The sequence below is a fragment of the Aphelocoma coerulescens genome, chromosome 3 (assembly GCF_041296385.1).
Source record: "Aphelocoma coerulescens isolate FSJ_1873_10779 chromosome 3, UR_Acoe_1.0, whole genome shotgun sequence".
Lineage (NCBI taxonomy): Eukaryota > Metazoa > Chordata > Aves > Passeriformes > Corvidae > Aphelocoma > Aphelocoma coerulescens.
The window spans coordinates 84956151-84982756 of NC_091016.1; the positions used below are offsets into that span (position 1 = coordinate 84956151).

General features: G+C 38.0%; 1 protein-coding gene across 4 annotated transcripts in view; it reads left to right on the forward strand.

Annotated features, from left to right (window-relative positions):
• The window catches only part of MMS22L (MMS22 like, DNA repair protein), a 90295-nt gene that overhangs the window by 50374 nt on the left and 13315 nt on the right, over nt 1-26606 (forward strand). For 3 of the 4 annotated variants that reach the window (XM_069011101.1, XM_069011103.1, XM_069011104.1), the window contains 6 exons: nt 15389-15579; nt 18020-18170; nt 20794-20936; nt 21710-21852; nt 22012-22171; nt 25197-25366. In XM_069011101.1, the coding sequence (XP_068867202.1) occupies nt 15389-15579; nt 18020-18170; nt 20794-20936; nt 21710-21852; nt 22012-22171; nt 25197-25366 (958 nt within the window). Of the gene's footprint in view, nt 1-15388; nt 15580-18019; nt 18171-20793; nt 20937-21709; nt 21853-22011; nt 22172-25196; nt 25367-25555; nt 26018-26606 lie in introns of those variants that run through there. The other variant, XM_069011105.1, reaches the window with a different exon arrangement.

Genomic DNA, 26606 nt, shown 5'->3' on the forward strand with positions numbered 1-26606 from the left:
GTGTGTTGGGAACAATGTTAGTAGGGGATGCTTTGTACCCAAAGTAATCACCTCCACTAAAAAGATATGTTACACAAACAGCATCCTTTCCTGCAACAGATACTCCATAAAGAACAAAATTGATTTTGCAGGAAGGAAATGAAATACTTTGTTTGGAATTTGGAAACAAGATATCTCATTATCTTGAGTACAAGTTTGCCTGCCTTCCAAAGTCTGTTTTCTCTTTTGAGAGGAAGATTTTCCTTAACCACTTACAGTATATGACTCCCAGCAGCTTCCTAGAGAGTATACCTATGCATGTAGGTTTTGGTTTTCTGCAAAGACAGCTGGAGGAGCTGGAGCAAGAGAGTTTCATTTTAGGAAACAAAAACTTCATTTGAACTACAGTTCCTCTCTCTGTTACAGTCTTGTTTTAAATTAGGAGTATTTTTGAAGTATTTTTCAGTCTTCTTGCCTGAAAAATGAGTTGCATGATACTAACAACGGTGTTACATGTGTAATGGTAAGACAGGTCTGTTACTGGAAATGATTTCAGAATGTCTGAAGAGATAACTGTGGGTAGTAGTACTTCTGGTTCGCTTGTTTTCAGTGTTTGGAGTTTAATATTTAATATTTTGATATTCTCCTGAGGACTTTGTGCAGTTATCCTCAGAGTCCATTTCACATCTCATGCTCCCATCAGAAACTTTTAACTGAGGTGGCACCCACTCAGCATTTGAATTTCTGCAGCCAGAATAACAATTTTACCAGTTTGTCTCTGCTGCTTGCTACTTGAGTCTGGGTGAGGACAGGCTCAATGACAGAAACTGCATTTCTAAAGCTGTGCTAGATAATGGAAGATATTTGAGATGTGGTGAAGTTGACCTCAGTGAATGTTTCACACAATATGTTGAACTTTGGGTTTTATTTTTTTTTAATTTTTTTAATAGCATGGCTAAGAAGAATTTTAATGATCTTTGCATAGCCATGAATTTGCCATCACATTTCTTAGATTGTAAGCTCTTCCAAAATGACCTGTATTCTTTTGATATATTTTAATGAAACACTGTGAGCTTAAAGAGAGATCCACTTTAGTACAGTATGTGGGTGTCTTCCCCAGTGTGGGGAGTCCATCGGCACTGGGAGTCTGATTAACTACTGGGGTCTGAATTGTAAGAAATCATCTGTTTAAGGTCAACCTTTAAGCTTTAATTTTTATTTCAGCCATCTGTACTGTGTAAGAAATTATTTTAAAAAGTGTAAACAATAGTTTACAAAAGAGGTGAACCTCTCCCATCATTATAATTCTCTGTCTGCTGCTGTTATCCTGATCTCAGAGTCCCACAGAAGAGCTAAAGGCAGGATTTTGGAAATTACTGTATCTAAAACTGAATTTCATTGCTGGCCTTTCAGAACCATTACTTGGCATTCCAGTCACACTACATAGTTATTATTTCTCATGATTTTTTTTTTTTTTTGAGAAAAAAGACAGTAAGGAATTGGTAAAAAAGACTTAGCTTGTAAAAATTCAGAAAATTTATTGTATCTGAGTTTGGGCTATTGTGTAGCTATAGACAGCTACATTTCATTGCCCTCCTGGTGTTCTACAAGAATATGATTCAAATAAATTATGTTGTATAAGTAAGCAGCATATTGGGTTCCCAGTAAAAGAAAAACATTGAAATACCGATTTAAGTTGAGCAGAGGATGAACAAGATGATTAGGGGTCAGGAGCAAATGCTCTTACAAGGAGAGACACAAAAAGCTGAGTTTTTCATCCTTAGGAAAAGGGGGTTTGGATAGGAGGTGGTAGGTGGAAGGCAATTTATTGATTTGTAAAGCAGTCTTATTGGGGGAGAGGTTATAGATAAGATGAACTCAGACTCGTCACAGATGTGTATAGTTGTAGGAATCAATGGACTGAGATTGTGAGGAAGGAAGCTTTTATTAGAAATAAGGATAAAATTTTCACAAGATAAATATTGGAACAAATTTCTGAGACAGGTTGTAGAATTTCCCTCCTTATTTTATTGAAGATTGGCATTGCTTTGAGGCAAGGGTTGCACCTCCAGGGGTCCCTTCTAATTTAGGTTTTTTTCTATGACTTTAACTTCTATTAAAAAATGCACAAAACAAAACCAACACTTCCCCCCCATCTGCAAAAATAATAAAAAGCGAACAAGTGCAAACAACTGACAAAAGACAAATGGAAATCCTGTTTAACACATAATGTCTAGAGTATGATGAATTTTAGAAGTTCTGCTCAAACAGAAGAGTTTTATGAAAGATACCTATTTGCAATCTGCAGTTTCTCTGTTTATTAAGTAACATGACTTTTAAAAGCACTTGTTTTTCACTTCAGTGTTTTGATTTCTCAGATAATCTGGCATTCTGATTCTCACTATAAATTATATTCACATATGAGTAATTTTTTAATGATGTGGAAGGTTTCCATATTCCTCCATCGGGGATTTCAGCAAGAAATGTGCCCTTGCCACCGAAAATCCTGATGACATCCTGTGCTGCAGTAGGCAGAGCTGGTTCAGGGTGGGAATCCTTCCCCTCTGTTTATTGTGAGGCCACAGCTGGGAATGCTGTGTCCGGTTCTGGGCTACTCAGTACAAGAGAGACATGGACATATTGAAGAGGGTCCAATGAAGGGCTACAAAGATGGTGTTGGGACTGGAGCCTCTCTTTTGTGAGGAAAGGCTGAGAGAGCCAGGAGTGTTCAGCCTAGACTGGAGAAGGGGGATTTTATCAATAAATAGAACTATCTGAGGAGAAGGGGGCATGAAGAGGACAGAACCAGGCTGGTATTGGTGCTCAGTGCCAAGACCAGAGGCACAGGTGAGTCCCTCTGAATGTCAACACTTTTATTTTCACTGTGAGGGTGACTGAGCACTGGTACAGGTTGACGAGGGACATTGTGGAGTCTCCATACTTGGAACTATTCAGAAGCCTTCTGGACATGGTCACAGGCAGTCAGCTTTTGCAAGCGAGGAGTTTACTCAGAAGGTCTTGATGGGGATGGGTGGATTTTTCGTTTGATTATTTTGAAGGAAGCTACTCTTTAACAGGGAGCAAATGGTGCTAAACTTATTAACTGTGACCCTCAAGTCTTTGGCTGTAACTGTTCTGCTCTGATGGCAAGAAGGAGGAGTCATGGTACCAGCAGTGATGTGTTGTTTTCATCTAAATACCTAACAGTTAATACCGTCTGTTCCCTATGTGGGAGATATCAGCATTTATGTTCCTAATAAACTCTGAACTTGAATAAATATAACCCAAAGTGATCTGGACTCTCTGTTCTTTCAAATATAAAATAGTTTGGAGAAGAAATGAAATCTCCTGTTAAAAAAAAAAAAAAAGTACTTATGTCCCTTGTAACTTAAAGTTACAGAAATGTAATTACAGTTTCTCAGTTCTCTAAGAAATATTTTATAAAAAAGATGGCCATTGTTTTTTTAAACAAACAAATTAACAAAAGCTTCAAAACCAAAGGCTGAAGTGTCTCATGGGCAGGGCAGAACACAGAACTTCCAATGATTTCTGTAAGCCGCCTCCTTCCCATCAGTGGTGAATGAGTATGTTTTGTGTTTTCCTTTTAAACTCTTATTTTGTGAGGCGACAAGGAATTTATTGGGGAATTTTGTCTTAATTTGATTAAAACTAATCGTAATAATGCAAAATAAGGCTTTTAAAAATTGAAATGCAGCTATTTTAAGTTCTGTCAAATGGCAATGACTTATAAATATTAAAGTTGATTTAGGTGGGGATTTTTGCATATATGTGAACTAAAAATGGGGAATACAACAGCCTAGGATAGTATCAATTTCAATGCAGCTTGTTAACTTTTTTTCTTTATTTTATCTTTGTTCTTTGAGTGGATTCAAAAATTCTGAATCTGACCTATACTGAAAGTCTGCTCAGGGAAACTAAATGTCTTTTTATCTCTTTACTTCTTCTGTTGTTTCTTCAAAAGAACTGAGCAGGCACCCATTCAAAGCAACAAGATGACTCCCAGTGCCTTGAATAGTGCATAATCTATGCAGAATCTAGGAGAGACTGCTTGGCTGAAATCTATGAATGGCTGGGCCCTTATGCTGAGATGAGTACCTGGACACTCTCTCTCCTAGGACTTCAGATTTTTGGGGCAGCAAAGGGTTGGTTTGTGTCTTCCAGTTTGTATTTTGCATTACAGGCACAAAGGAAACTGCAATCTTAGCATATGCCTGCATAGTACAGGGGAGAAGCTAACTTGGCTGAACACCAGTGAAGGTAATGAAGGAAAATTGCAGTTGGGCTCAAATCAGCTGTCTGTTTTTCCCAACAGTATTCCACAAACTGAAATTTGAACTAGTTGCACTGAATTAACACAGGTTGTGTTGTCTTTGCTGCTCTTGCAACCTTATCTTTTCTAAATGTGATTAGGAAAAGAAAACAGCTCTCTAACACAAATTTTCTAGGGTGGCTATGGGAGATGTAATATTCCCCCACAGCAGACCTAGACAAAAAAGCAAGCTCGAGCTCTGTTGCTTGTATTTAACTTACGGTCATAACAACTTGTCTTTTCAGTGATGCAGTTAAACCCACTGAGAAGGGTTAAGGAGAAAGTGCTAAGTAATATTCTGCAGCTTTGAAAGCTTGGCTTTTCTGTACCTCGGTGTTTTAGGGTTGCTTGTCTGTTCTTGTTAATATCTTTACTTTGTCTTTGAGAATAGTAAGGATGTTGGGGATTTCTTGTTCTCCCCATGTATTTTAAAAGTATTACTGAGCGCACACAACATGCTGTCACAGTGAACGCAGGGTTCTCTATTACTGTGCTTAGCTATAGAGAGGATTATATTAAACTCTGTAACCTTGCTGGAGCACCTTTGTACATTGCTGCTATATTGATAATCTTCACATGATTCAGTTGCAGTTGAAAATATCTTATTCACAGCATTAACACTTTCAATCCCAGTGAAGATTAGAATCTTTGATATCAGGAGATGAGCCCCTCGATGTGCAGATAATTTTTCTAATTTTTTAAATTTTATTTATTAGTGTGGTCTTGCAATGGTTGCCTTGGACATTTCTTCACTTAGACATATACAGGGAATACTCATCAAGCCTAGCCATTCAAAAATGGGTAAAACAATTTATTGATGAATGAATTAGTGGTTAAGTATGGGGCTATTATGCTGTTTGATTGTCTATGAAATAGTGAATACTTTTGGAAAATACTTGTGTTCTAAAATAAATACACAATAACATTCTGGAGTAATTAAGAAAAACATTTCCTAGTGTTCCTCATCCGCAAATTATCTATGAATCAGTGGATTGAAGCAGCAACGTAAGATGTGTTGACATTTTCTATCTGTCATTAATGAAGACCTAGTAATGAACAGCTTTCCTCTAAAATCTGATATTAAATGCATAGAAAAATCATTGGAACTTATTGTCCTGTCTTCAATATTGCACATTATAAAATGAGAATTTTGGTGACATTTGCACTGCATGTCTTTAAAGTAAAGGGAATCCAGTCACTAGAAAAGAATTCCAAGTTTGATTTCCTTTTCTTTGTCCATGATTATATTATATGCTAGTTCTTTTCCAAATCCTTGCTGTTTCTTGTAATTTAGTAGGAATTGTTTCAGGTAGACTGCTGACCCATTTCTCCATATATGTAAGACTTTCATCAAGCAATCAGTGGAAAGTTCTTGCAAGTGTTTGTATGGGACTATTCATTTGGGTCTCATGATTATGTCATCTGTTTGGCCTGCATCAGGGCGAGTCTCACTGAGAATCTGCATGAGAGTCAGAAGGATAGGACAGGCTGTTCATAGCATCTTCCAGGTCTCTCTTTTGTTGTAAGTGCGTGCATGGGGTAAAGGTCACTGCAGGAATAATGTGGAACAAGAAGTGGTGTAATATAGTAGGGAGAACTGGCTCTGCTTGACACTTCATGTGTTTTATTTTTTTTCTTTCTTAGTTAAATTCTACAGCATTTGCTCTGTGCCTATTTTCCTCTTTAAAGGATATCCACATTTCTTCCTGCAATTTCATGAGTTTTAAAATAACCTCTTTTTTTATTCTTTTTGTCTCTGCCAAGTCTGTAGGTGATATCTTGGGAACTTTTACTACCCTTCAGTAGAAGGGCAGGAATATTCAGGCTAGTACCACTTTGGCCTTTGTGCAACTTCTGCTATCCAGTCAAAAAATAGTAAAGGAGTATATGTGAATTACGCCTAGATTTTGAGTCTTTTTCACACCAATGTGCTGTTTCCTTCTAAAAGTCCAGAAGGTGAATTCCCGAAGAATATTTAAGGTTTCAAGGCTTAGCTGTGTTCAGAAGTGCTGCAGCTTGACAAACTAACATCCCTTACTCTGGATGCTTGGTTTGAAAACTTTGAAGAGGATTAGGTCATGGCTGCTTTTGCCAGTTTTAGTGATTCCTTGATGGGGAAAATCATTTAATCAGTGAGAACTTTGCTGATTATATATCATAGCACATTATTGTTTCCATATTGCTGTGGAAAAAATGGTTGTCTTAAAAGCCTGAGACTTTCAGTTCAATTTTTTTCTGTGGTACATACTGTTTGCTCTGTTACATTCAAATCTGAATAATTTAGTGACGGACATAAATCTAGAAATTCCTCTGTATTAGTTTCAGACAAAGAGCCCCATTTCTTGAGTTGTATTTCTCTAAAGAACAAGCAGTTAAGCTGTGTATTAAAAAGTATAGGAACTTGGACTTAAAAGTGAATAGTGTATGTTTGCCATTTTTGCATATTATGGGATCGGTTGCAATGGTTATGTTTGGGGGGGTATTTGCTTTGTTTTGTTTTTAATATGACTTTAAAGTTGGAAAACTATATATACTGGTCTTGATTTACTTTTATTTTTACGTCAAAATGTAATGTAATCCATTACTTCCAGTTGTGTAGTTGATAGACTGATTTGCAAAAGATGCATGAAACAAACAAAAAACATTAAACAAAAACTGTAAAAAAAATTACTTATGAAAATATTACAAAAATCATTAGCACTAGATTCCCTATCTGTCAGTAATATAATTCTTTAATTACTATATCTTGCATCATCTGTTTTAACACGCTCTCAGGTAATGTGAAGAAAATACTACTGCCATACTGCACTATAATGTTGAAAGGCATCTGACACATTTTCTACTCTCTTCCCTGTGTTTTAGTGAATCAAGCAATGTCTGAGAAATTAAATTTGGCCCTAGTCTTCAAATCACTAGAAGGAAAAAAGCAGTGGTTTAAAGTGGTTAACTTCTTAAAATGTTTATGTCTTCAAAGAACTTTATATAGTTTCCTGAATAGGTTTAGTTATGAGTAAGGATCATTTTGTTTAAGGCATTTTGTGTTGATATTATTTAACTTGGGAAGGTGACCCTGAGCTAAATTGCAATGTGTAATTTGAATGCCCATGGGCTGCCCTTCATTGGCTTGATTGGAAGAGATTATCTGGATTTCTAATATACTTTAATTACTCTGCTTATATAAATTGTCACATTAGAATCTTCTTAACTGTTGAGTCTGTTCTGTCAGTGATTCACTAACAACAGGAATATCCTAGGCTCTTCCACTGAGATTTGAAGATTTATACCACCAATGAAAGAACTGGAATGGCTCTATTTAAACCTACTGTATCTTCAGTAGGAAAGAGTATGTGATCTGCTTCTACCCAGGCAGTGATTGATGTGTGATAAATTGAAAGGATCTGTAGCCTTTTTTATTTTGGTAAAAGGTGTTTTTTCAATTAAGGCAACACAATGCAAAATATGTTTTAAGATGTTTGGGGGTAATGTATTCCTGATGTGCATGTGGCAAAAAACCAAACAAACACAGGGTAGGATTTTCAGGTGGAGGAAGGTAGAGTATCTTTTAGCAATGTTAGCTACAGTTTTACAGAGAAGCTGTTGTAATTGAAGTCATAGAATGGATCAGGTTGGAAGGGACCACAGTGGGATCATCTGGTCCAACCTCCCTGCTCAAGCAGGATCATCCTAGAGCCTATGGCACAGGACTGTGTGCAGGCAGTTCTTGAATATCTCCAGTGAAGGAGACACCACAACCTCTCTGGGCAACCTGATCCAGTGCTCAGTCACTAGTACAATAAGGAAGTTCTTCCTTATATTCAGGTGGAACTTCGTGTGCATCAGTTTCTTTCTACAGTGTTGTGGTGATGTTGGCTTCTTTGACTTTTTATTCCCGGGTATCTCTCTGCCTGACAGCTCTGTTCAGATGAGCTTAAAGGTTACCAGCACTTGGAAGAATCCTGCTCTCAAATGGTGTAGGGGTCTTCCAAGATATAATGGTCTGATGACCTACAGTAACAGGTCCAGCTCAACAGCAGCTCATTTGACACATGCAGCATATGTGTCTTGTACAACAAACCGCTCTTGCCTCCTCGCTGGGATTTTGTTTCCTGTTAACCTACAGAAAATAGAAAAGATTGAATCCAGCGTGTGTCTAGTGGGCCCAGAGATATCTGATTTAGAGTCATGAAAACAGAAATCTGTGTGTTCAGAACCACTTGTAGAGCTCCACCGCTGAAGATGCGTGCTTAAGTGTCTTGGGGTTTGGTTTGGTTTTGTTGTCATTTAAATCACAGGCAGCAGCTGGAATGATTAAATATCTGCTCCCTAGTGGTTAGTATGTAATATTGGGAGAGAAGAGTGTCATGGGCTCCATTCCTTGTTCTGGATTTCACATTTTTATCCAGTAGCTGAGTTAATGTAGAACCCACAATCAAGAGCAGAGCCTGAGCCCCAAAATAGTATCAAAAGTGGACCCAGGTGCCCTTCACCCTGATGCTGTGATTCATTGGTTGTTACATTAAAAAAAGTGTATTCGGTGTTTGAAAATGCAAGTAGCTACTGCTGCACCTTATGCAACCTGCTGCTTTTTTTTTGGTGTGGATTAGTCATGTTCAGATTTCTGGGCCTCAGTAGACAGAGACTGTGAGTCAGATGCTCAGCTCAAGGCTTTTGTGTAGATCAGTTGCAGGCACCTAGAGAGCTTTCTGGTCAAAAGAAGGTGATCTGACTAAGTGAGCAGTTTGGGAATTATTATTCAGGAGTCTGATACCTGTTTGTGCCCTGCTTTTTAACCATTACATCCTTGTATCTCCTTGGATCTCATCCAGCATCTAAGACACATCATTTTCTGTATGCTTCATGTTGTGCCTGATGAAGGCATGTTGTAACACTGATATTAATGGTGTTGTACAAGTCTGCTATAAGGAACTTAAGCACCATGGGTGAATTCAAGCATTTGATAAAAGTCCTGCATATTAGAGTTCTGAGAAACATCCCTCTTCCCTTGGTAGCCCTCTCTACCCCATCACACAACTCAGTAATCATAATACACATTCATAACCAGGCATGTTGTTTGGACATCCTTTTTTGAGTAAACATTTAAAACACATGGCTTATTGAAGCAAATTAAAATGAAGAGAGAACACTAAAACATCATTTAATAAATACTGAACTGATAGGGTCATGTTGATGTTTGATAATATTGTGTCATGATTTTTCCAGTTCTGCATATACGCTCTGCTGTACAGCAGTACAGCTCTGTGGTGGTGCTACTGCTATTATTATGGCTTACACAGTGCTGACACATATTATAAACTGTGGGATCTTTTTCCAAGTGTTTCTTTTAATGGATGGGAAAATTTATTTTTGGTCTTAATTTTCTCATCTTGCTTAGCTTTTTGAAATGTAGTCTTTAATTCCACAAAGATGGGTGAAAATTCTGTGCACTTTGAGAGTTCCTACTGCAGTCATACCAGTCTCAATACACTGGGTGCTATATAAAGGGTTATAAAAAAGAAATTGTATCCCAGAGAGCTTAGAAACAGATTTAAAAGAAGGCTTGGATATTTGAATCAGATTTGGGTAGAATTTAGTCACCTTCCTCCATGTGTGTCTCACTGAAACAGACTGAATGTGGAAGTGTCTGACAGTGCTTAGGTGACTCTGTTTTAAGCACCCAACTTTCCTAGGTACCAAAACGTGTGCTTAGAGGCATTAAGGCTGTTTTCATAGGCCTTAGCTGTTTAGCATCCAGCTTAGGCACTTTGAGGCCATGAAGTAGATGTTCTAGCACTTAAAATTCCTGTAAGCATGCTATCAGTGCCCTTACTAAACATGGTGATTACCAGTTCGGTGCGGAGCTCTGCCACTCGGCGCACCTGCATTCATAACTGGGGCCAAGAGAAAGGAGGTTCACCTTATCACACATTAGCTCAGATGGTCACAATCCTTCGCCAGCGACCAGAAAGCCAGGAGCCTTTACCATGAGATGCCTGAAACCCAAATCTGTGACTTGCCACCACTCTCTACACTGCACCACCATGCAGCTAGTATGCCATTTCTGTGAATCCAGATCCATTTCTTTTGCATGAATCTGCATTTGTAAGAGAGGTGGGATCATACAGTTTGTTACTTGTATCTTGGCACAGTGCTATGATACTGCGTTGAAAGTAGATTTGAACCTGTATGCAACCATTTTGGTTTTGCCTTTGTGAGTGTCAGTACTACAGTTCAGACTGAAACTAGCTTTTCTTTTTTAATGTTTTAAAAAATCCTGTATAAAAGTATTTGACTCACTCTAAAAATGTGTTTTCCTTCACACTTTGAATATTTTATGGTATTATAAGTGGTTATAATTCAGACAAGTTACATGTATTTAGTGTTAACTGCATGTTTGAAGCACAGACGAAAATTAAATAAATGCCTAGGAACAAATTGCTAAGTTGAAGTTGAACAGTGAGTTTGTCAACATGGGAACTGGTATCCATAGGGATCAATGAAATAAGCGCTGTAGTTGCAATTTGCTATAACATGTAATTAAATGATATAATAGTCAACTAGTTGAATACTCGTATTGGATTTTCAAAGGAATATGGAGGGCACACGAGGACCTTTTTCAGCTTTATCTTGGATAGACTTAGTTACTGGAAATGTGTGTGGCTTCTGCTGAAACCTTGCTTGCAGTTCAGCATAAATAGCAGTTCTAGTGGTGTAACAGGAAGAAATCAGTACAGGTATTAAAGAAGTATTGGTGTTTTACGGCATTTGAAGAAAGTGAAATTGAATGAGTAGTTTTCAAGCAATTCTGCAATGCTGTTTGCTAAATACTGTTTGGTCACTAAAATCTGAGTCTACCGCTTGTCGGAGATGGGATGTTTCTTGTCTTGAAACACCTTGGAATCCCGCTATCCGTGTCTGGTGGGAGGGGCAGGCTGGGCTTTGCTAAAGGTGAGGCAGTGCCCTGCTCCACCCCCACCGCCCCCCCCCCCCAAGCCCTGGTTGAGCTGTCAGTCATGGCATCATGTGGGGACCTGAGCAGAGGATCGATATGGGCCTGGAGCAAGGGCAGAGGAGGCCAGGAAGTTGACAAGAGGACTGGAACACCTCCCCTACGAAGACAAGCTGAGCAAGCTGGGGCTGTTCAGCCTGGAGAATGGAAGGTTGCGTGGAGACTTCCTGCAACCTTCCAGTATCTGAAGGGGCCTTCTGGGAAGCCAGAGAGGGACTCTGCATCAGGAACTGTAGTTATAGGATAAGGAGTAATGGGTACAAACTGAAAGAGGGGAAATTCAGGCTACACATTAGGAAGAAATTCTTTACTGTGAGGGTGGTGAGACACTGGCAAAGGTTGCCCAGAAAAATTGTGGATGCCCCACAGGTTTTCAAGGCCAGGTTGGATGGGGCTTTGAGCAACCTGGTCCAGTGGGAGATGTTCCTGTCCATGGTAGGGGTGTGGGAAATAGGTCATCTTTAATGTCCCTGCCAAGCAAAACAATTCCATGATTCTATAAACTGTGTTGATAATGATATAAAAAGAGGGAGAATGTTTGGAAGGGAAATTTCCAAATTTAAGTATTGTGCAAGTTCCACTGATTTGCAAAGTGCACAAAGCACTTATTACATCTCTTTGAACCTGGTTGTGATGGTGCTTTGCTTCCTTTCACTTTGCCTGAGTTTTTCTGGAAATAAGTGATTATTGTAGTTGAAATTCTATGCATCAAAACCATTTTACCATTTTAGAAATACTCGTATATCTCTTCCCAATCTCCCTAGTTTCATCCAAGCGTGTTGGTCCTTCAGGTGGTGGTTTTTAATTATTTATTTGTTTCAACATCAAAAGGTCATTCAGGTCCTTCAAAAAGACTTTCTTGAGCTTAATCTTGGCTGTACTGGGCAGCTGAGATTTGTAGATGTTGGCTGGCCTGCCTTAGACTGGGAGTCGAGGAGCTGGGAATACTGTCTGTGAAGAAACCAGTATCTGTATTCATAGCCTGTGAGACCCTGAGGGTGGTAGCCCCTGGCAGTGCTGGTAGGAGAGAGGTCTTCTCTCATGTTGGGGAGTTCTGAACCCTTGTAGATCAAATTAAATGACATTGCATTAAGTCTATATGCTAATATGCATCCAGTGCAGATTACAGACTAGTAGTGACTTCAAAGTTTCCCTTATATAGGCAGGCTGATGAATTTTGTGTTTCACTCTTTTACTTGACCTAAAGTTTGGCTCTGTTTTAGTAATGCAGGCTTGTAAGGGCATATTTTATGATTACAGTATCTACATCCAGATGAATGGCTGCAATTCCTTACCCTAGGTATAGGATATAGAAAATAATCCTGTATGCTACTATTATACCTACACATCCAGCACAATCCTCATTCAAGTAGCACAAGCATTCCCTTCTTTAATAAACCCAGGGTTTATATGATCTGATGGCAAAATGAAAAAAAACCCACATCTCTTTATACAAAAATAGGAAATTCATTATTTAAAAGAAGTCAAAACCACACCAAGTTTTTACCAATGCAGTGAGGCAACTGGTGGTTCCAGAATTCTTAACAGAATGGAAAATTAAATGTATAAAGTTTTAGAAATGGAGTGATGTTTGATGGTATGCTTGTCTAGTGTTAGAAAAATGTAGAAACCTGAATAAAAAGTAAAATTGCATTTATTCATATTTTTGTAGAGTTAAAAAATGTGCTTGTTGGTAGAAGTAGCTGGCTACATCAGCTGCAGGATATATTGATGCCCCATCGATTCCAAGCATTTACCTTATTGCAAGCATTTGTGTAGGTTACTATGAATAAACATAAATACTGATTTGTACGTGTTGCCCTTCCACTGACACGGAGATATATTACCTTACTTTGGAAGTCTGTACACCCTTCTACTTTGCATAGATGGCTAAAGGAGATGCAAGGCACCCGTCTTTGGAGAGGCAATTTAGAGGAGAGAAAAAGGTCTTTGTGCAATTTTACAGCGTAGTTTGGATGTAAGTAGGGCAGAATTTGGTCCCAGCAGTTTTAGTCTCTGCATTATGAGGCATCATGCTTTCCTTTCCTAACAAAATAGTACAGAAAAGCCCTTTGTTTTTACTGTTAAACTTTTTCATTTTGTAATAGGCAAAAGTAATTTTTTAATTTGTCTTTTGCCTTGCTTTTACCTTTTCATCATTTGACCTCTAGACCTCACTATTTCTACACCCTTTTCTTTGTCCTTTTTTTAATAAGGGGATGCTCCCAAAGAAGTGTTGCATGACTTTTTATGCTAATCTTACTTCTATTTCAGTTCATGTTGACTTGGAGAATATGCCTTGTAAATAGGAATACCAACTGACATACTGAATATAATCCTCAGTTTCTAAGCATTGATTGTTTTCACAGCATCCTTAAAGGGTAAGCTGTCTTACTATCCAAATATCATGGCTGGGAAACTGAGGCTAACAAAGGCTGTATGATTTATGTGAAGCCACAGAGGGAATAAGTGCTGGGTTTAGAATTCCTGGCTTCTGTTCCTGTGTTTGGACTCATGCCGTCTCTCGGAGAAATCCTTGATTCCTCCTAATGCTGCATACCTTTCCTTGTCTGTTCAATGTAGCCATTCGAAAAGTATCTGGTACTCAATTCTCTCTGTCTGTCCTATTGAAACTAATGAATGCCTGCAGGCAGGCATAAGGTATCGTTACCTTTGACAGCCAGTATGTTTTATGTTTTAAATTATGTGTTGGGCAGAATTTTTGGATACTAATTTGATATAATGAGATGCGCTTCTAATATCAACTGTAGTACAGGAAGGCCTTGCAGCCAGCCTACTCTTTATTTAAAATTATTCCATTTCAGATGTCCTAATGAGTGCTGTGAGTTGTGTAATTCTTTCATAATTTTCCCCCATTCCCGAAGGGAACTAGGAGCTGGAGTCTTTTCTATTTTTGTTTTGGTTTATTTAAAATTAGGGTAAGCATAAAATAAAGATCTAGGGAAAGATTTTTGTGAAACAGTTGCTATTGTGAGAATGGCAGTTAAGAAAAAAGCATTGTAGTCTAGAAATGTTAGTGTTAAGGCAATTCTCAATGCCTCTGCAGTTTGCCATTATCTTATAAATATCTTGACTCTGACTTTACAGTGCTGTTTATAGAATTTAATAAAGCAAATGTAATAATGCTGCCTGTGCTTTAATGCACAATCTCAATTGGGTTGACCAGAAGATAAATAGGAACAGGAATGATAGTGCGTTCCTACAGATTGTTTTTAATAAGCATGTTATTTAGTTGATCAGCCTGGTACTGTAATGCCTCCTATCCTGCTCTACCAGACAAATTTATTAATGTCCCCCCCCACCATTTCTCTGAGAACATTGATTCCCTGCAGACATATCTCTATTAAACCTCTAGAAAGTCACAACTTCCAAATTAGATTAAGTAGCAGGAATGGTACTAGAAGAATCAAAGAAAATTGAGTGCATTATTGAATTCATGCCACATTGTCTGAGGAAGAGATGGGAGTTATGTGTAGTGGTAACTTTTGTCTTTACTGTACTAACAAAGCTGTGGGCATTGCTGTCAAACCTAATTGTCTGCAGTTGCATCAGGATAAAATGAATCTTTTATCTAAACTCCTACCTAGTGAGATTTTACAAGTGAGAAGTGGATTTCAGAAGGAAGCTTTACAATTGATCAAAATCATTTGCCATTATTTGTTGTACACAACTCTATCCTAAAAATCCTAGTGACAACAATTTTAAAGAAGCACCTGGCTTTGGATTGGAAGCAGACTTGCTTGTCATGCTAGCAGTTGCAAAATGCAGATATTCATTTTAAAGCTGCCAATTTCTCATTTTGATCTGACATATTAAAAAGCATATAATTAATGGTTGACATTAGTAATTAACATTAACTTTATGGTGCTTAATATGCCATCATTCATCCATCAAATAACTGGTATGCATAATGTCTTTGCATAAAGGTTTTAATTGCTCAAAATGATCCTTCAGTTCTCAGGCTCTGTGGTTTAAAGTAGTAGTAAATGCGTTTTAAAAAGATGTGAATTTTTCATTTATTGAACATAAACATTGTTTTTGTTTCTCCCTAGGAGCGTGCACGAACGTGTAAGCCAGGGACTTCAGCTGGGAAACACAGCCCCAGACGCACAGCTTCCATTAGTGGCTAAAGAGCACCACCTTGCTGTCGCCAGTGCTCTCTGGAGAAATTTCTTTCCCTACTTGAAGAGCCAGAGAATGTCACAGACACCGCCTTCCCCTCAGCTTGCTGATACAGCTGCAGGTTAGCACTGACCCTCCCTGCAACCTGCTGGATTTGGTGCTATTCTCTGCATCACAAACTTTCAAGGAGTTTGTATTTTGGGATATTTCTCCTTCCATGTAGTGATTTACATATGTATAAATGCAAAAAGTGGAATCTGTGCTAAATGTTTTGACACAAAGAAATATTGTAGTGTTGAATTCTTTAATAGAATACAAACACATTGAGAACGCCAAAGGGGTTTGAAGCTATACAAGCCTGACTTCTTTTTCACTACTAGTCACAGATTATAATCAACATACAAGTGTTATACAATATAAATAAGAATACTCTTTTTCACTATATCCAGAATTTACTTGGTTTTGTATAAGTTTATTTGTGTTGAACTGTTCATAATGGCTGAGATTCAAACTAAATTTTTAAAAACATTTTTCATTTGAAGGCAATTTTTAAGAGGTTGCTTACTTGAGTGTTGCCTGTTGCTAAACCCTTATATTCATGGTCATAAAACTGTTTCATAATCCATTCTAATTATTTTTCTTGCTTTACACTGAAGGCTTTTAATCTTGAAGTACAACATTCCATATGTGTGTGAGCTCCACATGCAATGAGTCAGCTTGGCAGTGCATAGAAAGATACCCCAGTTTGATCTTTAACATCAGTAGCTAACACTGTATTGTGTAGTTACAATGAAATCTTGTATCCAGTCAACTAAAATTCAGAGGAGTGAAACATAAAATATTTTTTCCCATCATGATATGAATTAGATACAGTTACAAGCTCAGGAGTACTGAGTTGGTAGTAGAAAAGCTGAAAGATCCTTCATTTGAAGCAGCTCTGTGGTAGTTAGGAGGCAGCATTAATGAAAGGGGCAGTGTGCAACAGTAGTGGTCTCACACCGCTGAAACGTGTGAGAAACAGCAATACAAATCAAAGGAGGAGGTTGTTAATGTCAGAACTTTCATTCATTTCCTACAGTGGCATAGCTTTTTTATTTTATATTAGCACTGTGAAGTAGCAAGAGCAGCAAGCTATTATAAACTCCTCTGAGAAGGAGGGGAGTGCAGTTGTGACCTGCTTTATAGAGATGTGTTAGGTAGCACTACAGAGATAGGCAAACCTTTCCCACGCTGCTTGAGCTTCTCGCCTTAAGGTTGCAGCCAGAGGAGAGAGAGAGCAGCTGTCACAGCTCTCCTGCTCCCCCTGCCAGGCAAACAGCCTGGGCCTCACAGCACTGTTCTATCTGCCTTTTCTCCCCAACTCCTGTTATGGCTGATGCTGCAGAAACGAGGTGACAATCTGGAAGAAGGCTGGCACAAATTGTTTCCTCAGCTAAGGCAGAGTGGGGACTCTGTATGACCTTCTTGTTTATTCTGAGGCACATAAGGAAGTGGGAAGTCACTCATGGCTTGCGATAGTCTGTCCCTGTACTGTTAATGAAAACAATTTCATTGTTGTTTCTGAAAACTAGCCTTTCCTGTCCAATTCAAAGTCAGCTGATCAATGCACGCAGGTTTATATTTATTTTAGTATTATGTTTAACTTGAATTGGAGAGTTTGGGAACTAATGAGCCCCTTTTTCATTGCCATCCAATGAGGGCAGTTTTCCGGACTCATTTGGTGCTTCTCATTTCCTGTAACCTAATAACTGCCCAGCATTTAAGATTACATTTAATTTCTGAGTTTGAATGCACTTGTCATTTCCAATATTAAGAATGCATTATATTTTTTTATTCTAGTAGTGTTGGATACTACAGATTCAACAGTAGACCTAACAGAAACAGGTTATGCTTCATTAACAAAATTCTGCACAAAGTACTGCCCCTCTTTCTAGATCTGCAGCTGTTATTTGGTGATCCTTTTCAAGAGTAAATTCTTCTGTAGTGCTTTATTTATATGGTAACTTTTGATACAGGAAAGTCTTCTAAAAATAGAAAGGTACCAGCTTTTACTGAGTGAATTCTTTCCAGATACAGTTTTTCATTGTGAGAAGTGTGTAGAAACAACAAAACAAATAAATAAAACTCAACCCAGTAAAGCACAGTAATGCTTAAGTGTACAGGGCAAGATAGAGTGGATGGAAGTAAGAAAGGGAAGTCAAGAAGATAAAAAGGCAGGTTTTAAGACATGTTTTTTATTGCAGAGGGGGTAAAACTATGCCTTCAGGATTTATAAACTGTGGTTTTGTGAATCTATTTAAAATTGCATATGTTAGGATCCATTTTTCCTCCTTTGCTGCCTGTGTGTCTTGATGACTTACAAACTGCTTGGGATAGAGGCTACATTTTTAATGTGGGTACAAACACTCTCTGTTAGAACAGTTTCCCTGTTAATTGAGATTTCTGGTACTTCCAGACTGCACATTATTAATTGTAATTAATTTTCATTACTTTTTAGTGGAACCGGGATTATACTGAGAAATTATTAACGTGGTGCCATGTTCTTCTCTCTCTAAAAACAGGTTTTACTCTCTTAGCTTTGGATATACCCAGCAAAGCCCTATCAGATCTCCAGCCACAGCCTGTTCTGTCAATGATGAGGCTGTTTGGATGGGATGACATGGTGTGGCCTCAGCTGGTGTCAAGATATCTAAGTCATCTGATTCAAAACAGGTGAAAAATTGCAACTGCTTGTTCTTCCAGTACATTTTCATCCTTCATTAGACTTGAGGAAAATCTTGCTTCAGACTGTAATGTTTCATTAAAATGGTCCAGATTCTTTAGATCCCCTCAAGGAGGGTCAGCTAGTGCAGATTGCCCAGGACAATCCAGTCAAATTTTTGTATACCTGAGAAATTTTATTTTCACTAAGTAAGCCTCTGTGAACCTAAGATGGATGGGTGGTGGTTGTTTCTGTGGTGTGCTTTTTTTTTGCCCGCCTTGCCCGCTTCTGAATCAGGTTTTGGAAGCAGGGGAGGTGAGAAATGAGAGAGAAAGAGGGAATATTTCTGTGTCGGACTGTATTTGAAAGTGAAAAATGTTGCACATTTTTAGGGTACATAGTGTACTAAGGACAGTAACTGTAAATCAGGATATGGTACAGATTATTTAAGTGTGATTGACAAAGATGAGGCTATGGCCTTCTTGCAGGGAGGTGTTAGAAAAGGTTGAATTTAGTTCCTTGTGTGTCAGTTTGGAACTTGGGAAAGGAGTGTTGAGTCCTCTGCTATATTTCTCTTTTATGATTTTTATAGGATGAGTTTCATTCAAGCTTGCAGATACCTGGCATGTACTGAATGAAATAAGAGTATTGTTTAGGTGCTTTAAGTTAATTACCAATTCTCTCAGTAAATGCTCAAGTAGGTGATTGAAAGCAGTTACTTAAGTATTTGTTACCAGTATTCATTAAGCACCTGACATATTGGTAACAATGTGTACATAGATGCATTGTTTTCCTAGCTCAGATTCCTTGTGAAAGGACAGCGAGTACCTAAGGTAAGATATTTTTGGTAGAATACAGAGGTATCATACTAGAAACACTCTTGTCTTGAAAACACTATTTTTGGAGCATGATTCATGTACTTATTTATCTTAGGCAGTTGTAGAGCAAAAGTTATCAAAGTATCTAAGTGCTAGGATCTTAAGACTTCATGGTTACTGTGCTCTGACAATATTCACATCAAACATTCTCAGTTAAAAAAATTGTTTCCAATACTGTTATACCCTGCAAGCTCTGGCAACATACACACGAGCTTTGGAATTTCTTCTGCAGTAGATCCTAAAATATGCTCTCCAGATCCATGTTGTGTAGTACATGATAGTGGTATAAGCTGTCTAAACTAACTCTGAGCATGTGAATAAGCTCACTGTTTTAAAAAGACCACTTGCCATGCTTCTAGCAGGTAGTTATTGTTCTTTCCTTTCTGAGGATTAGGAGCATATTCCTTTCCAGTTCTAAGAAGATGCCTAAGTGGCCCACCTACCAGCAAGCAAGAGAAACAGGAGTGTGAGACTACAACAGAAAGTGGTTTTGTGAGCCTTTGGGACCAAGTAGACTAGCTGTGTACATCAAGATTACATAAGACTGAACTTGTTTACATGTTACTGCAAGGAGCATTCAGTCCATAGGCAACCTATTTGTTCTCTTTTGGTCCTGGAATTCAGTGTTAAATTTTTTTTATTTGCTTCCTTACTTACCTTGTCAGTAGTACTTCAGCAGGGATGTTCAGACAAAATATACAAGTGTCACTGGTTTTAAGTAAATGAAGCTGAAAAACCTCTCAACTTCATTAATGTTATTTAGTGAGAAGTAGAATCCAGTTTGGTTTCCATCTGGACCTTTGTTGACATTCTGTTGCAAGCATGAGTAAAAAATCAGTAGAAAATAAGTAGATTTACATGTACGTATATCAAGAAAGAGTACAAGCATTTTTCATTAAAGTTGAAGTATCCAGGACTGACCAGGGAGGAAGTATCTCAAATAAAACATGTAACTGTTTTCAAAAAACTTCCCTGGCCTGAAGCACACATGCAGCTCATTTGATAGTAATTGGAAACAGAGTGCAGAACACACCTGCTGTATTTAGCAAGGAGTTTCTCCAGAATTAATGATGCAAGGTTGATATGCTTGGGAAAATGACTGCAGCATCTACTCATGGTAGTGAGGCAAGTAAAACTTTGGGAATACAGAGCAGCAGAGCACAGGGACTGTGCATTGCGTGACTCTGGTCTGACACCTGACTGGTAGAATGGTAGCAAGTGTTTGAAAGCATATATAGCAAATTCGTGTGGGAATGTATATACCTGTGTGTGTATACATACCCAAATGAATATGTCTCTAAGTGTACTGCCAAGTACAGCAGTTTCTCATCTCCAAGATGACCTTTTATGTTTCCCTTTTGGATCTGTTTCGAACATGGCATATCTTTATTTGCTAAAGCAGACCTTCTCTTTTCCATCTTTAATGTAGTTAGAACTAAGCAGACTTCAGAGTAGCATGGGGCACCTGGGCTGGCTTTGTATGAAAGGCTGGAGCAGCTTAAGCAGTGTCAATATGAAGTACCAGGCTGATTCAGATAAACTATTTCCAGCATTGTACATTGTCAGTTTAGGTAATGCAGTCAAATCATCCATTGTTAGAGTAAGGCATTTCCCATTTTCCTCTCTCTATTTTATGTAGCCAAAACATACGTACACATGTTTATGTGCATCTACAGCCAAATGAGAGACACTGTCACCTTTCTGCCTACTTTTATTAGATCTCTCTACCTTTTTTCTTCCTCTTCTACCCACACAGTTCACTGTGTGAAGCTTTTTCTAGCATGGGCTATACATCCTACGAAGCTTTGACAGTACGTTCGTGGTTTCGCTGCGTTTTGCAAATGTTCCTCGATCAACCAAGTGGCGCCTTGGCCAAGACAGATGCTGAGAGAACAGTTGGTAAGTGCTCACATTTCCCTCATGTTTGCAGTAACGGGGCTATATTGCAAAGCTGGCAAACATTTTCAGCTAATTACAAAATGTATTTTTGTTTGTATTCCTTTACTTTTACCTAATTACAAAATGTGTTTCTTTACACTGCTTGTGCTATTTATTGATAGTTTGCCTGCTCTGCATATGACAAATTTATCACAAACAAAGATAAAAGAGCTTGTTTCCTTGGAAGCAAAGAATAAAAACTTGCTCCCAAGGAGACAAGTTATTTTTCCCCCATGGAGAAACTGCTCTAAAAAAAGGGAAAATCTGAAGTAAATACTCAGAAATCATGCTGTGAATGGCCTAAAAGAAAAAAAAGGGGCGGGGGGGGGGATCTAGCTGCAATTAATTCTCCCCTTTTTTATACTGGGTATTTTGCTTTATTAGAGCAATACTTCATCCCTTCTTCTAAAACCACTGCAGTTCTAATTATCTATAGAACACATCTTCTAGTCGTTATTTCTCATACATGTTTTCCAGATTTCAAAAAAAAAAAAGAAAGCCATCAGCTTGGTTATCCATACTTATCCATACTTAAAACTCTTCATTCTCTTATAACTTATATCAGAAAAATAATTGGTTTGGACTTACATTCTTTGTCTGGAGAGATGCAGTTGGTTGCCGAATACTTGTGTTTTAGGTATTTTAAAACGGTGTTTTACTTTATCATTTTGGGACTAAATTAAATCTAAAAGCTGTATGCTGTATTTACTGATGTGCTCTCTTGTAATAATCAGGAAAAGCCTACATGGAGCAGCTGACTGAAATGACAAGACTGATTTTTAAACTCTCAGAAGTAGAAAACATTCTTTTAAAGGCTAATGTTGGACAGTCAGTTTTCAAGCAAGATCCAGAAAATGCTCTTGTCCAGTTCATTAAGGTACTGTACATCTGTCCCTGTGTTAGTTTCATAGGACAATTTTAGTAAAAAGAGACTATGTATCAGATTTAGAGTGCTGAAAAAGAAATGACTCACAAAAGTCTCATGAGAGACCTAGTAAGCTGATTTATATTTATTTCAATGTTTTTGTTTTTTCAGGCTGTTGGTAGAACTTACAGTGGTCTTCAGACACTCCCTGAGAAATCTGCCATGGTAGCAAAGACTCTGGAGTATTTAGGTGATGTATTAAAGTACGTAAAACCCTATCTGAAGGCAAAAGGACCCCCAGAAGGTTTGCAGCTTACATATTGGATCATAGGTAATTATTTTACAACCTCTTTTCTTTTAGGAAATAGTTTTAAGGAATCAGTAAAATAAACTTTTAATACTTTTTTTCTCCTCTATACTATCCATATATGTATTTCCTCTATACTATTTAATGTTTGAGAAAAGAAAGCCACCAAGATACTGCAGTTAGATTTTTTTTTCCAGATTTTCTCTAGATCCTGATGTATAACCTCTTTGTGGTTTTTGTTTGTGGGGTTTTTTATTACCCCTGCAAATCAGTATTTTCAAAAGTAAGGTGTTTTCACATCTTTCATTACTGAAAACCACCTGTTTTACCTAAACAAACTCAGAAACTGTGACAAGAGTTGGCTTCTGGCTATTTAGCTGTAGTGAGGATTATTGTAACTCATAGCAGTTCCTAAAGTTACAGCAATTCATACCCACAGTGGATCTGGTCTTCCCATAGAGGGTCATGGGATCTTTTTATATGAGGTCTTTTGTTGTCTCCTTCCTGTGCCCACTCATTTTAAACAGAAGTGATGAGCTCTGAGTTTTTCCTATAGAACATAAAGGTTAGGTATACACCCTTCTGAAAGAATTCCAGATTTCAAACCCTGTGGATTGAGACAACATGCAGCTTTGGTGTTAGGTATCCAAGCTATGGGGCATAGCCTGGCTCACCAGAGAAAACACTGTAGTAATCACTTATGTGAATGATTGTTTCAATCACTGTAGTTAAGTTAGAAATGGAAGTGCAGCCAAGGAGTCATAGGATTCAGCAAACTGTGGGCAGATTTGGTTAGGGCCAGTGTGGAGGGGTAAGGTAGAGTTTAAAATTCTGGTTTTAGGGAGTTTAGGAAAAGGTTTTTCACCCAGAGTGGGGTTGGGCACTGGAACAGGCTCCCCAGGGAAATGGTCACAGGACCAGCCTGACAGTCCAAGAAGTATTTGTACAATGATCTCAGGCATATGGTGTGACTCCTGGGGGTGTCCTGTGCAGGGCTGAGAGTTGGACTTGGTGATCCTTGGGGGTCCCTCTTAACTCAGGGCATTCTGTGGTAAGCAGTATTATGACAGGCTACATGGTGTGTAGTGGAGTTATGGCAGTGGCCAAGTTGGCTCAGGTATGTATTTTGCTTCTTTTACGAACTGCTTCTCTGACATACACTCTGTGCTTTACTAAAATGCAAATCTAGCATTTATTCATTAAGTGTGGAACCACACTTAGGGTGGAAAAAGAAGAGTGCTTTAATTATCAACGAATGTGCCAGTCTGACCCACTTACCTTTAAAAATAGGGTAAACCTTATGCATCTTAAAAGAGAGGTAATGATTTGCATGCATACACAGTTTACCTCATGATTCCAAGGTGCACAGGGAAAGCATGACCAAGATGCAAAAGGTGCATTAAATGTACTGGAATTAGAGTTTTGTAAAATACTTTATTTTTATATTGTGAGATCAGCATACTTTTGATACACAAGATCAAATTAATCGTTTTTAGGTATCCAGAAGAGGGTTGAAGCCTTGGAAAGTAATTTTAGATTGGTATTTTCCTTTTTAGATTGGTGTTGTCCTTTTTGTTCTTTGCAGTAGGAAACGATTAATCTTCAATCATGGTGTTGTGTGCGAGAAAATGTCCCTTCTTTTTATTTAAGAAAACATAAAGAAGGTTTAAAAGAAAAAAAAAATTCAAGTGTATTTCAATCACTGCTTCACATTCTGTGGGCTTGTTAAATTACAAGGACAAAGCATGAAGCTTAACAAATCTAAACACCTCCAGTCTGTAGTCAGATTGTGTCTTGTACTGTCCCATACATCACAGCAGTGATAATAGAAGGAGTACTTTTAGCTGGAATGACCATGTTTCTTTCAAAGCAGGAAGCTTAGACAACATTATTAGGAGTATTGTTAGGTGATCGTTCTCTTTCTCTATGATTGATCATTGTGTTTTCTTTCACTCCACAAGATTAATGTTGTTTTGCGTTGTTTTTAGAGATGATAATGAATGACTTTTATAGATTAATAATATCTTGTAACAGCCTACTTTTGATTTTCCATTATTTTCAAAGTCTTAAACATGTTTCCTTGGGATATTCCTGTATTTTCAACCCAGCACACTTTTTCTTGCCTCTAATTAAATATAAAGTTTAAAATGTCTGTGGAAACTACTACATAAGAATCTTGTTTTATTTAATGTGTATTTTGAGTATTAACACTTCTGAGTATGGAGTTAGTTTTTCATGAAAAATTACATCTGGTCTGCAATGAAGATGTTTCTCAAAGTTGGGGTGTTTACACATCAACACCTTTTTCCTTTTTTTGGTTTTTTTTTTTTGCAAGTCAAAAGAACAATCTTAAAACTGGCTCAAAGCTGTGCAAGTGATACACTATTGTACTGAAAACAAGAAAGATGTTCTCTAAGGCTCTCAGTTTGTGAACTGGGAGTCCCACAAAGACCTGGCAAGACTGTGCTGGTTAATGGAGTTGACTGCCCTTTGTTCTTCTTAATCTGTTGAAATTAAATGCAATTTGAAGGATATTTAATGTTTTGCTAACATTGAATTGCTGTGCGAGTAGTTGCTGATGTGGTGTTGCCACAGTGGTGTTAGACAAATGTGAAGGGAAGGCAAAGGCAGCATTTCTCTGTAAAAGGGATGAATGCACACAGCAAGGTAAATGTTCAGGTGCGTGTGTGCTGATTCCAATAGGGTTATGGATCACGTTTAGTTAAGTTTTCTGCGGGGAGCTAAGAGACTCATCCTTTCTTTAGCATTGCTGTACTTTTCCTAAAGCAGCTTTGCTTGCCTAAAAAGTTCTAATTGTAATGTGTTGAATTAATTTAGTATTTCATTTTGGTGAACTGTAAGTGGACTTTTGAGTTGTTTTGACTGGGATTTTTTAAAAGGATGCCATGGAATGAGTACATGGAAGTGAGACAATTCAGTTGCTCTTACTACTCTCACATTATCTAATTTAACATAGGCCTCTTTAGGCTTTCTTAATTTTTTTCCTAACTGTAAATTGCTTTGGGATTTTTTAAATTTTTTTCAACAGGATGTCTGGTAAAATTCTGTGCACCGATATTGGCTACTTCCAAGGCACAGCAACTCTTGTTTCGCATTGTGGATTGCTTACTGCTGCCACACTCTGTGCTTCAGCAGGACAAGGAGCTGCCTGTGGCTTTGCTGTCTGCCATTCAGGAAAGCCTGCCTCTTTATCTCCAGGTAAATATCACAACTCTATTATCAGTACACAAATGTATCTTCAGGAAGAGATTCATATTGCAGAGGATGTTTTCTTTTTCTGTAATGGGAACAAGCGTTGACTGAATTTACAGAAGCAGCAAGAGAAGTATTTTTCTCCTTATAGAAGTGGAAGGAAAATTGCCACCCTTTTGGCTTTCCCCATTGCAGGCAGCCGTGCAGTGGTACACTCCAGAGCTTCTGGTCTCTTTGCTGCATATGGAAAACTTTTAGCCAACCTGCTGGTTACACTGGTCTCCAGTGTGACAGAATTCTCAAACAGTGCATCAAGTAATCATAAGTAGTGAGACAATTGTTAAGATGACAGAGCAAACAAGTACTTTGAATCATCCTTAACTTGGCTAACTATAGACAGTTAGAGATGAGATACCCTTTTTTCATTGCTCTTAGGAACAAAAGAAAATCCTTCATGTATTATACCACTGGTTTATCTTAATGCTTTGAGAATGTGTTTTGATAAATCAAGTTCCTGCTGCTTATGATTTCATGACTAAAGCCTTCTTGCCCATTATTCCTCCTACTCTTCCCTCAGTTTCCCTATGACTCTTGAAGCTCTGTAAGGCCTGTTGATGCTGTATAAAGAGACTAATTTCTGCTGGTGAGAAGGAGAAAAGATTGTATTTTGAAAATAAATAAGTTGACAAGTTTTCCTTGTAAATCATTGGGTCTTTTTTGCTTACCATTTTCTCTTCTCTCTTAGTCTTCATTTTGATTGCAGTCTTAACTTTACTACTTTGGAGGATTGTATTGTGAAACAATACAGTAGTGATATTGTTAACATCTCTTGGATTTATTCCTTTCAAAAGCCATTGTGATCGAAGGCATGTCATATGGAAGTGAATATGGATGTATAATGCTGTGCACAGTATGACTTGCTTTGTTGCTCTGTTGGTATTTTCAGAAGCTGTGTACATGTAGGGCCCTCTGGACAATGGTAATAGTACAGAGTGTGTCTGTTTGCTAATTTGGTATTTCAGTTGTACAGACAGATGTAGTCTTCAGATGAAACAACCTGAGTTGGTTTTGAAGTCTTGAGTGTTGTGTACCCTTGTTTCCTGGTTTATTTGCCAGATTCTGGCTTCCTGACCTCACTTTTGTACTCTTCATCAGTCTGCTGCATTGTCCATGTCCTTTCCAGCTAAGCTAGATGATCTTTTTTGACCAAATATTTTTAGACAAACACTGTTTCTAGAAAACAAGT